The sequence below is a fragment of the Aptenodytes forsteri genome, unplaced genomic scaffold (assembly GCF_000699145.1).
Source record: "Aptenodytes forsteri isolate BGI_AS27 unplaced genomic scaffold, ASM69914v1 Scaffold16, whole genome shotgun sequence".
Taxonomy (NCBI): domain Eukaryota; kingdom Metazoa; phylum Chordata; class Aves; order Sphenisciformes; family Spheniscidae; genus Aptenodytes; species Aptenodytes forsteri.
The window spans coordinates 578,949-592,335 of record NW_008794753.1 but is presented as its reverse complement, the minus strand read 5'-3'; the positions used below and the strand labels follow the sequence as shown (position 1 = coordinate 592,335).

Below are 13,387 nucleotides of genomic sequence, written 5' to 3'. Positions count from 1 at the left end.
GGGGGGGGGGGTTTATACGTCTCCGAAACCCACAAGGACTGTCCAGGGCTTCCGCTCTCAGGGGTAGGAGCCAGCCCGGCTCAGAAGGAAGGCACTGAGGGGCTCTTTCAGGGGATGCACCAGCTGCAGGTGGACGATAGCAAACCGTCCTTCTGGGCTTTCAAAATCAGCCCGGGCTGCGGGGGCATTTGCCTGGGCTGTGGGGAGCGCACCGGCACGGCCGGGCGCTGCGAGGAGCTTCAGGGTTGATAACCGAGAGCAAAGTGGGTGCCTGCAGAGAGGGCACGAGCTCCAGCTTCGCTCACTTGCAAGGGACGAACCTTAGCCCTGCAAAACTGAGGCTTCGCGGCGCGCAGCGGGCACCAACAGCTTGACTGCGCTCTGACAGGATCAGCAAAGCTGGCATAAAAGGCGGCTTTTGGGCAACTGTGAATATTGGCACTGGGAGGGTGTGTAAAAGCTGCCTGGTCCTTCCCTCTCCCTTCCCAGTTCCCTCCCAGTGTCCTCGCCGGGCCTGTTCATGCATCTCTGCGGTCAGACTGGCAGTGACAGATGCTCTCCGTTTGTATTCCCCCTAGGAAACACACTGGAGAAAAGCCATTTGAATGTTCCAAATGCGGCAAATGTTATTTTAGGAAAGAGAATCTCCTGGAACATGAAGCCAGAAATTGCATGAACCGATCTGAGCAGGTATGCCCGGGAAGCTGCCACCGGCGGTCTGGAAAGCGTGTGCTGTTTTGTGGGAGCAGGATTAGAGCCTTTTTCCAGCCACAGTCCAGGTCACGCTCAGCTACCAAACAAAAACCCCTCATCACCACTGCGCGGCGTGTGTACCGCAGCCGGGACCGCCCCCACCCCGAGTCCCTCTCTTGATGAGGACGGCAAGCAGCTTTTGTCTGATTTACCAGACAGCTCTCATTTTGTCTGTTCTTTTTCAAGCACACGAGGATACTCTTTGTACCATAAGAGATCCAGATCGCTGCGGGTGCGGGTTAAACGTCATAACCAGGTCCCAGCGCCCGAGTGCCAAGCGCTGGCCTGAGCTGCAGACTTCATGTCGGACTCTTGGTTCTGCAGAAGCCGATGCCTCCCCCGTCTCTTGCAGGTTTTCACGTGTTCAGTCTGCCAGGAGGTGTTCAAGAGGCGAATGGAGCTGCGGCTGCATATGGTGTCGCACACGGGGGAGATGCCCTACAAGGTCAGCAGTGCCTGCCTTCGATGTCCCTACAAATGGCTGCTAGACACTGGCACAAAAGAAGAGGGGGCGAGCCTTTCTGTTTCAGGGCAGCCTGGCCCAGCCCGTCAGGGGAGCTGAGCACACCGGCTCCCTTCCCCGGCCTGTGGCGGCCCGCTGAGGGTCATTCCCCATCTCTGAACCAGAATGTGCTTCAGGGAGGCACCAAAGCCAGGCGCTTTCTGCGGCCTTACCAGGGATTCATGTTCCGCATCAGAACGGCACTCCCCTGCCCGGTGCGCCGGTGCACTGCCGGTCCTCTCCTTGCACCGAAATTGCTGTTTGGGGGGCGGCTGGAAGCTGACCCTCCTCTCCTGTCTTCCAGTGCTCCTCCTGCGCCCAGCAGTTCATGCAGAAGAAGGACCTGCAGAGCCACATGATAAAGCTGCACGGCGCACCAAAGCCCCACGCGGTAAGGGGAACGGGCGGCAGTGGGGTTCTGAGAGGGAATTATCCTGCGCTCAGGCCTGGCCCAGAGAATGGCACCTGTTGTCCTGTCTTGCTCTGTTTAGTGAGGCGGGGAGTTACAGAGCTGCTGGAAACAGGTTTTTTGGGTACAGGAGCAGCCCTCGTCATTTTCTTGGCTGATAGACCCAAGTACTGACCAGCATTTTGCTTTTGTCAGGCTGTCTCACCTCATCAGGCATCTTGGAACTGGGGGTGCTGCCGCAGCCGGCTGCAGGGAGGGCCCCAAAGCAGCAGCGGCAGGCGGAGGGACGGGTCTTGGGTGGTGAGCGGGTCTGTTGCGGGCGTACGCTGCGAACCGTGCCCGGGCGAGCTGCCTAACCCCGCACTCTCCTGTGGCCTTGCAGTGCTCGACCTGCTCCAAGTGCTTTCTGTCTCGGACAGAGCTGCGCCTGCACGAGGCCTTCAAGCATCGGGGAGAGAAGCTGTTTGTCTGCGAGGAGTGCGGACACAGGGCCTCGAGTCGCAACGGCCTGCAGATGCACATCAAGGCCAAGCACAGGTATGACATGACCCATGTCCTCCCGTCCGTCACTCTGGCTCTCCTGGCTGCGCTTCCTCCCTGGTGGGCCCGGCTGGGTGGTGCTGGAGACAGCAGTTGGCTGGAGGGCAGCAAGCACCCCCTTTCCCGGAGGTGCTGGGCTGAAACTTCTGCCAGAAATCCGATGAGGGGCCAACCGGCATTCTGTTCTTCTCTCTTCCAAAGGAAGTGCAGACTGTCGGCACTTCCTCTGAGTGTGTGACCGTAGTAACGCAGGTGATGAGCGAAGCTCATCAGCCTAGCTAATTCATGGTCTTGAAGTGGCAAGCATGCGGCAGCTCGCCACGCTCATCCTTAGCGTTCTGTTCCCTGGGCTGGTTATAACACCCAGGGGGCGGGAGGCTCCAGCTCGGGAGCCTGTGGCTGCAGAATAGCATTTGTGGGCCTCCAAAATACTTCAGCTTGAGATGGGTTGAAACAGGATTTAATTACAAGAACTTCGGGCAAGGAGCAGCAGCTAACCTGAGGGGCTGAAGCTGGCAAAGGCAGAGGCGAAGGTAACATCTCCCCTGCCCGCAGGAACGAGCGGCCCTACGTTTGCGAGTTCTGCCACCACGCCTTCACGCAGAAAGCCAACCTCAACATGCACCTGCGCACGCACACCGGCGAGAAGCCCTTCCAGTGCCACCTCTGCGGCAAGACCTTCAGGACGCAAGGTATCCCCCCGGGCGCGCGACTGGGGCTGGTAGTGCTGAGCACCGCGCTCCGGCATCCAGGACCTCCAGAAAGCAGCCGTGCTGTGAAACCCGCCTTCTCCTGCCCGCTTCCCCCAGGGAGCAAAGCCACGCTCTTGTGAGCGTGTGCTAACGCCAAGGAAGGCACGTTCCTGTTATCTCTATTACCCTCGCGGCACAAAAGAGGAAGAAATTGATGAGTTTTCCCCAGTAACGGTTAGCCTGGACCAGCGGGCTGCTGCTTGTACTGCTTCTAAGCCTTCCTAACCAGCCTGGCACAGACCGACTGCACCGCGTGTGTGCGGTCTCCGCTGCGGCGTGGCTCGTACCTGAGCCCCGGGATGGGGGGCACGCGCCGCGCCGTTGACCCGCGGCTCTCCCCTCTCCCCCTGCGAACGACAGCGAGCCTGGACAAGCACAACCGGACCCACACTGGGGAGCGCCCCTTCAGCTGCGAGTTCTGCGATCAGCGCTTCACGGAGAAGGGGCCCCTGCTGAGGCACATCGCCAGCCGGCACCAGGAGGGGAGGCCCCACTTCTGCCAGATCTGCGGGAAAACGTTCAAAGGTAACGGCCGGGGTGTCGAGCTTTCGCATGGCTCTTTAGAAACTGCCCTCCGTTCCGTGGTGCGGGTTAGCATCGCTGCGAGCGTGTACAACAGGGTGCTGCCGCCAACGGGCTCTCGCTTCCCTTCTCAGCTGTTGAACAGCTGCGTGTCCACGTCCGCCGGCACAAGGGCGTGAGGAAGTTTGAGTGCACCGAGTGCGGCTACAAGTTCACACGGCAGGTGAGGCCTTCGCCAGCTCCGGGGACCCCCGCGGAGCGTGCTGCACCGGGGGAGCCGGCCCTCACCGGGCCCCTCATCGTGCCTCTTCCTTTTGCAGGCTCACTTGAGGCGCCACATGGAGATTCACAACCGGGTGGAGAACTACAACCCCCGGCAGCGGAAGCTGCGGAACCTGATCATCGAGGACGAGAAGGCTGTGGTGGTGGCGCTGCAGCCGCCCCCGGAGCTGGAGGTGGGCTCGGCTGAGGTGATCGTGGAGTCCCTGTCCCGCGGCTCCCTGCCCAAGGAGATCCCCGTGCAGAGACTCTGCTCAAATGAGAACTTCTCTACGGCGGATGTGATCGAGGAATCACTAATTATAACGACGACGATTCCCGAAGACTGTGAAACATAGCGCGACCGCCTGCGCGCATCCTTCCTACCAAAACACAATAAAGCGTTAGGCTGGAGCCACTCTCTGCCACGCTTGTTCTTTTCGAGTTGCACATCCGCCCCTTCCCCACAAAGCTCCCACCCCAGGTTGCAGGGAAATGAAGTTACAATCGGGTCTCAAATGAAGAAACAAATGCGAAGCTACTCAGAATGGCTACTTAAATAAACGTACATATGCTGTACAAGGCAGGATGTGACTGACGACTCCGTGTGTGTAATACTGTGAATTGCTTTTTAACGAGCTCTCCTTTGCAGCTGGAGGGACGGCTGGCGCTCGCCTGCCCTTTCCTCCAGCGCTCTCACCTTGCGCTGGCGGTTCTGCCTTTGAGTCTGAAAGCTCACGATTAAAGCTTACCTTCCTGAAGAGAGTGCAGCTCTGCCCCTTTCCTTAAAAGCTTGCCGAAAGGATTGTCTCTGCCGTTAAATTTGTGCCTTATTTCTACTTCGTTTTGTCAAGCTTCTGCTAACTGCTGTTTCTTTACAACATTAAAGGCGGGGCATGACCTGTATCTTCTCACCATTGAGGTAATTTAGCTGTTACTTAGCTTGAAACACATTATCTCAAGGAGCTGGACAACGCTCTAAGCTCCTGTTTTCAGGTGCAGGGATTTATATTTGTCTGAAATAACATGATCCAGGGTTGCCGTGACATTGAGAACCGTTTCCTGAGTATTCCCAGGGTGGGGGGAAGATCACCGAGCATACCCACGTGCCCCGAAATCGCAGCTGTGCTCTCTCCCCTTTCCCTCTTGTACTCACCGAGAAGGCAGAAAGGCTCCCGTTTAAACGTACCTGAGGCCTAGAATGAGAAATATCACAGTAAAAACTAACTCCAGTAATCTTCCCCTCAAAGACGACAGAGAGATTTATGTAACATGTTTTATTTAACTTGACTGCTGCAAGTAAATTTAAAAACAAACTATGAGAATAAAAATACATTATCTGTAAATGTAAAATGCCTTTGTTTCAAAGGATGGGATTTAAACTGTACTCAAAGATTCAGACACAATGAATTTTACAAAAAATAAATACAGATCCGTAACTGTTCAGCCGGTTGGGGAGTTTGGGGGTGGCAGGTCCAGCAGCGAGCACTACAGTATGAGACAGAGTGCACGTACTATTTATAGATCAGCATAAATACTTCGGTCTGCAATGTGAGTTCAGCTGTGTGGCGCACACCGTCTCTCCCCAGGCACGACACGGCACAGTGGGGACAGGCTGCTTTGGCCTCGCGGGTCAGTGTGGTGGGACGTGGCCATTACTCCCAGAGACAAAGGAGCCGCCCCAAATCGCGAGCCCCCACACATCCCCCCTGCCCGGATCCTCTGCCAAAGGGGGGGCCCGCAGCAGCACCGGGGAAGGTTTTAAACCGAGAGGCTGCCGCAGCTGGGCAAGGCCCCTCTGGGATCCTCCGCCGGTGCGCAGCGGTTTCAAGGCACTGTCAAAGTTTCAGGTGTGGAGAACCGCCCAGATTTCATGAGCGGCTTTCCAAAGTTCCACAGCTGAGGAGCGTGGCATAAAATAGCATTCAAGGCAAGACAGATCTTTTTAAAGCTGTGAAGACGCTGATGTGGAGATGAGTCTCTGACACTGCTCAATCCAAGGGCAAGCCAGAAGGCGTGCAATCAAGTATACGGGCTTTCCATCTCTGAATTAAGTTTAAATTCAAATTTTTCTCCTATTGGTTAAAAACAAAAGATGGAAAAAACGAATGCATCCAGCCAACACCAGCCGTTGTCATGCTTTACAGTTTTCTCGAAGGCGCGATGCTTGTTCTCGGTGAGCCGTACCGCAGTTTTAGCTATTTGCTTGTTCAAGAAACATTCCACGAGTAAACTGCACGCAGCTTCTCTTCAGCTAAGGTAGATAGAGGAAACACAGCCCAAGCTAGCTAGGTCGCTTGGGTGAGTATAAAGGCAAATCTTACACAGGCCAAAAAAGCCAGCAAACCCCAAACAAAAACAAGAAAAAAAACCCTAAAACAACTACCTTTCAATCCACAACACTCCGACTAACTCCTACACCTTCACCAAAACACCTCAGCGGCATTTTCCAATTGCCCAAATCCCGAGAGCTCCTGCAAACCAGAGGTGCGACAGGCACGAGACCCCTCCAAAGGTCCGGTGGGTTCCTTCGCACAAGGTGATGCATTTAAAAGCAGTTCTGCATCAAGGTATCTAAACACCACCAGCAATTCCGCAAGCCTGCGGCGAATCTCCTGAGGAAGCTGCGCTCACCTTTCCAAGCAAGGTTTGGTTTTTTTTTTTTCTCTAAAATAGTACAATGTCGACTTGGCTCCTTTAAAACGGTGAAGAAATAAAAACTCGCCCTCACTGCACAGGGCCGATCTGCCCAGCCCAGCGTGCCAGCCGAGGGCTCAGCACAGGAGAACCAACAGCAAACAGCCCTTGCCACAAGAAGCAGCTTTTTCTGCCTAGTTCAGCCCCGCTATCAACAAGCCCTGTCAAACTGGGAAGGGAGAACGGCTCCTCCCTGAGGGCAGCAGCGGCCAGCCCCAGGAGTCGCTCCTTGGGCCAGCTAAGAGGGGTACTCGCTTCTCCCCTTCCCCTTAAAGCGGGGCGCAGCTGGGATGATCAGAAATGAAAACCACCTAGTTGTGAGAATGCAATTAAAAGATAAATAAGGGCATTTCTTCTTAGAAGGAAAAAGTGCTCTGCTAGGAAGGGTTGGAAAACAAATACCTGCAAAAGTTTAAATGCTGCAACTTAAAAAAACCCCACCAAAATACAGGAAGAACCAAAGTTCAGACAAAGGGCAAGGTAAAGCTTCATAACCCAGCCTCGGTGAGATCCCTGCTGCAGGATGTCTGTTCCTTCTGAGGGCACGAACGGGAACCGAGGACCACAGCGACAGGGCAGGAAGGGCCATGTTCTCAAATTAACCTCTCACCCCTAACAGACCTCCAGCTCTCGTAGGAAGGCCCTTCCCCCTCTAACCACGCAGAGGAAGATGTGCACAGGAGGTCTGTCTGCCTCCGAGGCACAGAATAGAGGCGGGGGTCCAGACCACCGTCCTACCAGACAGACCCCTCCCGAAAAAGAAACTGAAGACAGGAGTTTGGTGGCAAATGAAGCGTTATGGTGACGGAGCTCCCAGTGAAAGGCGTTTGACCAAAAGCCGTAAGCTGTGATGCTGCGGTGTCGTTCAATGCGATTGCTTTCCTCAGAGTTCACTTCTCGGGTCTCCTCTGCGGGCAGGGCAGCGCCTTCTCCCACCCCAGAGAAGGGCCGAGGGATGCCGCAGCGGAGGCCTCGCTGTCTGCCGGCTGCGGTTCCGCAACAGCACACCAAACATTCAGTTTTCACTCCCTCTATGATCAGTACGTTTTTGTTTCCAAGCACCCGTTTGCCTCTGCTTTCTCTCAAAGCAACACGGGTTCTGGATAATGAACTTGCATCGAGCCAGGTGGACAGCGCTTTCCCCTGCTAACGAAGCTCATTAAGGTTCTGGTTGTGAAGGTTTTGGTGCTGCCTGTTCAAGTTGATGGTGTTGTCCAGTGTGATGCCGTCATCCTCCTGTGTGGTTTCCGGCATGAACTGCCGGAATATGCTGACGCTGCCGTGCCAGAAGATGGGCTCGGGGAGTCGGCCTACCACGCTCCACATTCGCGTCTCGGGGTCGTAGGCTTCCAGGACGTCCGAAAGTTCAAACGTGTTATCGTAGCCACCAGAGACGTAGAGCTTCCCACCAAGCACGGCCACGCTCCCCCCAACGTGAACCTACAATTTAAAAATAATTATACACAACAATTAGAAAGGAGGGTTTTGCCCAGTTAGGTAGACGATAAAGGTGGCGGGTACCGTCCTGCAACTGCTCGCTTGGACAGTGCTCAGCGCCCACCAGCTGCTGACTCTGGCTCTGAACCAGCGCTGCCCAAACACCGGGAGGAGACAGAGTTTTCTAGCTTTGCCCAGCTCTTGCGTGCTGGGCTGACCGCCCAGCTATGCAATCACAGTCCAGGATTTTTTCTTCCAGGTGACTGCGATACACTTAAATGCACTCCGTGTGCAAGGGGTTATAATCTAAAGAGCACCTTGTTCCAAAGGTAAATTAAGCCAATTTTTAACACTGAAAGGCATCCAGTAGGTCAGTAAGTGTCCTACCTGAAGCATGGCAGGGATTTTATCCCATTCATTCTTTGCTGGATTGTAAACATCCACTTCAGCCGAGTCGTCTCTGTGGGAGATAACAAAATTACTCTTCTGCATTCTAAAAACCTCCCGCCTTGTGAAGCCCCCAGTTCAACAGCCTGAAACACCGTCGTGAGCCCTTCTGCTCTGATCCCACTACATGTATCAGAGACCGAAGGGTTCCTGTATGAAGGCACAGGTCTCGATGCTCACCCCAGCCTCCGGCGTGGGCTTCTCCTGCACCAGCAGTGATGTTCAACCCCGGAAAACGCCTGGACCTCTCTGCTGCACCCCTACACATGCAGCAGGCTGGCGCAGACATTGCGCACGTATCACATATTAGTGCAGGAGTGCTTCTCATTCTCGGTGCCAGTGACCTACATCCAAAGAGCCCAAATGCCCCTTCTGAGCTTCTCTACAGGCAAAGCAACATGCTCTATACTTCCTGGTGTACGCTGAGTTTTAGGACGCTGCCTAGGAGGGAAGGCAGACAAGACGACCGGAGACAGAGCAAGCTGACAGCACGCACGGTTTTCCACCTCCCTAAGTTGGTCCCTCCACCTGACATGGCCGGGCGAGCTGCTCCGGACTGTGAGCCCCGCTCGGAGTTCAGCGTGCAGCTACACCACTGCTGGGTCAGAAATCGCTGTGCAATCCCAAGGGCTTTCTCAGATCTAGTCTTTTTTCTTTACAGCTGGTGTGTTCACAGACTAACCTTCTGCAAGTCTGCATTTCACAGACCAATCTAGCTTTGGTGCCAAGTGCTTCAGGGTCTGGAAGAAAAATTACTGCTGTTCTGGAGAAGCTTAAACCTCCATGCCCCTCAAAGTAACGGCATCCCTACTGCTAGAGTTTTTTGCCAACACCAAATTTAGATGGGCTGGAAGACTGAGAGAGAAGAGCTGGCGGGGGCAGCGTAATCCCCCAAGGCTTCTCTCACCCGCTCCACTCACGAGACAGGAGGGCGACAGTGACAGGTGAGGGACGTTTGCAATGCAGAAACGTGCGCCGCTGACACAAGAATGAGAAGAGGACAAGGTCAGGGCAGCCAGAGAAGTGCTGTCAGTCACTCCAAGACAGTCCTGTTACAGACTGATTCAAAAGGCTGCAAGGAATATTTTACTGTCTTTGTATCTATCGTGACATCGCACATTGCCATGCATTGTGCGGGTGACAAGGTATCGCTATCGATTGCTGACATGAATCTGAGCAGGGGAGGGAGTGAAAATAAATGAGAAATCTCACCTACAACAGCAATGTCTGTTCAGCAAACCGTTACATCAGAAATCTGTCCGCTAAGCCTGCGGCGAAGCCGAGGTGCGTGCCGTGGGACTTTCTGGTTACGCTCTGGACAAGCATTCCTAAAGTACCCATACGATACACACTCTAAAACCAGTTTCTTTAGTTTGAGTTACTTTTGTGATGTACCTGGAACTGAACTGATATTCACCTGAACAAAACATCTTTAACGCGGGCACATGTAAGAGAGCGCTCCAAGCCCCACGGAGCTGCACTAAGACCAACGTTTCTTCCTCAGAACTGCTCAGAACCAAGAGCTGGTACCTGCCTCGGGACGCAGCGCCTGGGACTTAAACGCTGCTGCCAAGCCATTTGTAGCTGGAAGAACTGCTGCTGTTCATAACGCTTCCCGTAACTAACGGCAGCAGGTGAGTCAAATACTTCCAAGTATGAAGCTGGAACCCCCGATGGACTAGAAGGGAAACGAGGGGCAAAGGCAGTTCCAGGCACTGGTGACAGTCAGGCCAGGACCTCCTCTCCCATCTTGGGGTTAGCTCTAAAAAGGATGCAGCTGAAGACCTAAGCCTCGCTGCTATGCTGTATTTATAGTTATAAAACTAGTCCCACTAGAGGGGATCGTCACTCAGAAGCTTTAGTCTGAGCTATTAAAACTAACCAAAAAATGAGTTTGTGACTTTTATTCGTAACCTATTCCTCTGTCCTCCAAAGATTATCTTACAGCTTTATACAGAGCAGCAGTCCACGTGCAGCACGTGAAACGAGGGGAGAAAAACCTCAGCCCGATAATCTCATTAACTCCTGCAGATGCATAAGTGATCAGAAATCCTGAAGTGTCAATCATCAGTATTTTAAAATGGGTAAGAAAAAGAAAAACCTATAGAATCGGCTTGTGACAAGTAGCTGATCAGCTAGAACACCCCTGCCAGTATTTACTGAAAACCAGGTGACTCAAACTGCTATCTGCAAACAACTTCCAGGAACCGAGACACTCAGCTGAACCCAAATGAATCATATCAGAGGTTTCTGCTTTATGCAAAGCCAAGAGGAAATTAAAAAAAGAAAAGTGTCTGGAGGCCATCACAGAAGTCTATGTTTGCTCAAAGTCAACACAACAAGATGAAATGCTTCAGCGCTAGCATGCCTTTCAGTTTATTTTTAATTAAGCGGATAACTGAAGTATTTGCACCACCAGGACAGCTTCAGATGGGTAATTAAGTCCCAGTTTGGAAAGGCGCTTAAAAATAGTGACCAATCATTTCATCTTCAGTCCTCTTATCTCTGCTGAGATGGAGGATGTCCTCTCCTGCGCTACAGTTTAACGTTTTCTTGGAGCTGACTCGCTTATTTATAGCAACAAGGGGGGTTGAACCAGAAGCCAAGAAAACCGAGAAGTCTAATTCCAAGCAGCGCTGCTGACTTCAGCCAGATTTATACCGGGCTATTCCCCAGCTCGTGAGTTTAGATTCAGATATTTGTACCCAATTTTAAGCGTAGTTCTTTGAGGTCTAACTACAACAGCAGTAAAGGAAAGAGGTGTGGCAGTTTACGGAACCACCCGCTCAGTAGAGGGAGCAGTGGCAGTTTACAGACCCACCTGCACCGTCAGAGGAAGCACTGCCGTGCTTTCCCAACGCCGTGCTTTCCCAACGCCGTGCTTTCCCAACGCCGTGCTCTCCTACGACCGCCCGCAAAATCCGCATGCCTTCCCAGGAAAACCCTGGGCTTGCCTCATGGGGACTTGGGGAGGGAGGTTATCGTTCCCGCTACTCACCTGATGAAGTACATGAGGCCGTTGAGAGTGACGGTCTTTGGGGCGAATGACCAGGGAGGCAGGTGGCCGCAGTTCACGAGGGACCAGAGGTCGCTGTCGGGGTCGTAGCACTGCATAACCATGGACTCTTTGCCAGCCAGGGAGCCTATGGCGAACAGCTTGCCACGGCATGAGGTGGTGGAGCAGTTGTCCATGGGGTACAGCATGGGCTGCAGAGCCTCCCAGCTGTCCACCGAGTGGTCGTAGCGCTCCGTGCTGTCGGAGGCGATCACGTACAGCAGCCCGTCCAGGACCGTGGAGCTGTGGTATTCTCTGGCTTTCAGCATGGGGGACACCTCCGTCCACTCGTTCACACTGGAATTGTACCTCCAGACGCAGTCGTACAGCCTCGACCCATCCGATCCTCCTGCAGCACAGCACGCCACATTTCAAAGTGTGGTTTCGCAAAGGGAAGTACTATAGAGTAATGGAGGAGAGGGCTTGGCTCGGGACCGGGATCTTTGTTATGTCTTCCAGCTACACCTTCTTAATACACACACTCACTTCTCGCTTCCCGGGGCCGTACGTTATGAAAATATTTCAGTACTGAGGGACCACAGTAGCGTGCACTGAGAGGATTTTAATGGATGTTTTGCACTTTCCCAGCAAGCCAGGAAGGATTTCTCCCATTTCATTCCTAGTCTGTACTCAGCCACAACTCAAAACAAGTCTCCCAGGTTTGACTGCCTCCACCCTTCCAAATAACCATTTTCTCTCCCATTTTGCAACCCCTGCTCCATCGCTATCCAGAAGCTGCTGTGACATAGCGGAGACTAAAACTCACCAGTGCCTAGCTGCCAAGGCAGCATTACCGCCGGCAGCATGGAAACCCTCCAACTCTCCCTGCTGCCTGCGCTACGACGCTGACACTAAGCGGAACGACCGAAGATCCCCGCCAGCAGCAGCCGCCTCACCGAAGCACGGGGCTCTCGGCAGTATCAGTGCCCCCAGACCTGCCTGGGATTGCTCCGGAAAGCTTCCACAGGACATAAGGGCATCCATACAAATGAGCTGTGTGGTAGTCCATCATTTTTACAACTCTGCCCTTAAAGCAGAGCCTTGTTTTCTGCTCGTGACTAGAGAATGAACCGTTTTCTGTTCACCTGCGTTTGACCTGACCTTCAAATCTTTGTCAGAGCGTCCTGCACACCCAGAGCAAGCTGTTCTGCAGCACCTGCTTTCCCAGGCCCTGGTTTGTTACAGCCACCACAGGGCTGCCACTCCAGCTACAGGGATGTAGTTCAAAGGAGGCATCTACATGCAGATTAACAGCCAAATTTACACATCCATGTCACCTTGACAGAAGTAATTATAGCCCCAGCGGACTGAGAGGAGGCAGGATTCGTGCTGGGGAAGGTACCGTGACTCATAGGCGCTGGCTGGCTGAGGAACCCGGGGCTTTCTGACACGCCTCTGCCTCGAGCACGTGCTTGGCTTGTGATTCACAGGGCTCCGAACCCAAACACCTTCTTCACAGACAGAAATTCAAAACCCTCTCAAGTCACTCCTGTCCCCCAGAGTGAGCAGTTAGAAAGTTCTACCGGTACAAGGTCTCTGACTTCTGCCCACGTGCTCAGGAGCATTAGTCATGACAAAATACTTCCCAGATTGAGACCAGCTGCTAAATCCAGCACTGACTCCAGGAATCCCTATGCCTGTCTTCAGGCTGCAGTCATACTGAGCCTGAGCAGAGTTTCAAACTCTCTGCTACCCCGAGAAAAGCCAAGTCTCGCTGCTAGAACCCACATATTTTCAATGGAAATCTCAACACTGGTTCTTTTGTACCCCACACCCCTTACCGGTGACATAGATGTCATTGCCCAGTGCGGCAACGCTGTAGCCCCCACCCAGGTGCTCAGGGAACTCGGCCAGGTAGCGCCAGTGGCCGGTGCGCGGGTTGTAGCAGTCGACAGTGACGAGCTCATCGCAGTCGCGGTCGCAGCCGCCGACGAGGACGAGGATCTCAGCCAGGCCAGTGGAGGGCCGGGGGCGCATGCGGGCACAGGGCCCCCGGTCGTGGCGGTCGAGGCGGG

At 53.8% G+C, this 13,387-nt stretch overlaps 3 protein-coding genes across 3 annotated transcripts in view; 2 read left to right on the top strand and 1 right to left on the bottom strand.

Annotated features, from left to right (window-relative positions):
- The window catches only part of TAS1R1 (taste 1 receptor member 1), a 2,334-nt gene extending 2,085 nt beyond the window's left edge, over window positions 1-249 (top strand). Inside the window, exon 2 of the mRNA XM_019470708.1 lies at window positions 62-249. Coding sequence (XP_019326253.1) covers window positions 62-249 — 188 coding nt within the window. The remainder of the gene's footprint in view (window positions 1-61) is intronic.
- Window positions 250-582: 333 nt separating this feature from the next.
- Window positions 583-4,319, top strand: ZBTB48 (zinc finger and BTB domain containing 48). The gene is made up of 8 exons (XM_019470748.1): window positions 583-690; window positions 1,106-1,198; window positions 1,560-1,646; window positions 2,047-2,201; window positions 2,760-2,896; window positions 3,317-3,481; window positions 3,613-3,701; window positions 3,799-4,319. Exons 1-8 carry the CDS (start codon window positions 673-675, stop codon window positions 4,093-4,095), a joined length of 1,041 nt encoding a protein of 346 aa, XP_019326293.1. The 5' UTR covers window positions 583-672; the 3' UTR covers window positions 4,096-4,319.
- Window positions 4,320-4,645: 326 nt separating this feature from the next.
- Window positions 4,646-13,385, bottom strand: KLHL21 (kelch like family member 21; the record flags this gene model as incomplete). The annotated part of the gene is made up of 4 exons (XM_009274207.2): window positions 4,646-7,873; window positions 8,258-8,330; window positions 11,316-11,721; window positions 13,154-13,385. Coding segments are annotated over 4 exons (1,005 nt in total), but the record flags the coding sequence as incomplete, so codon positions are not given.
- Between the last annotated feature and the right edge of the window lie 2 nt (window positions 13,386-13,387).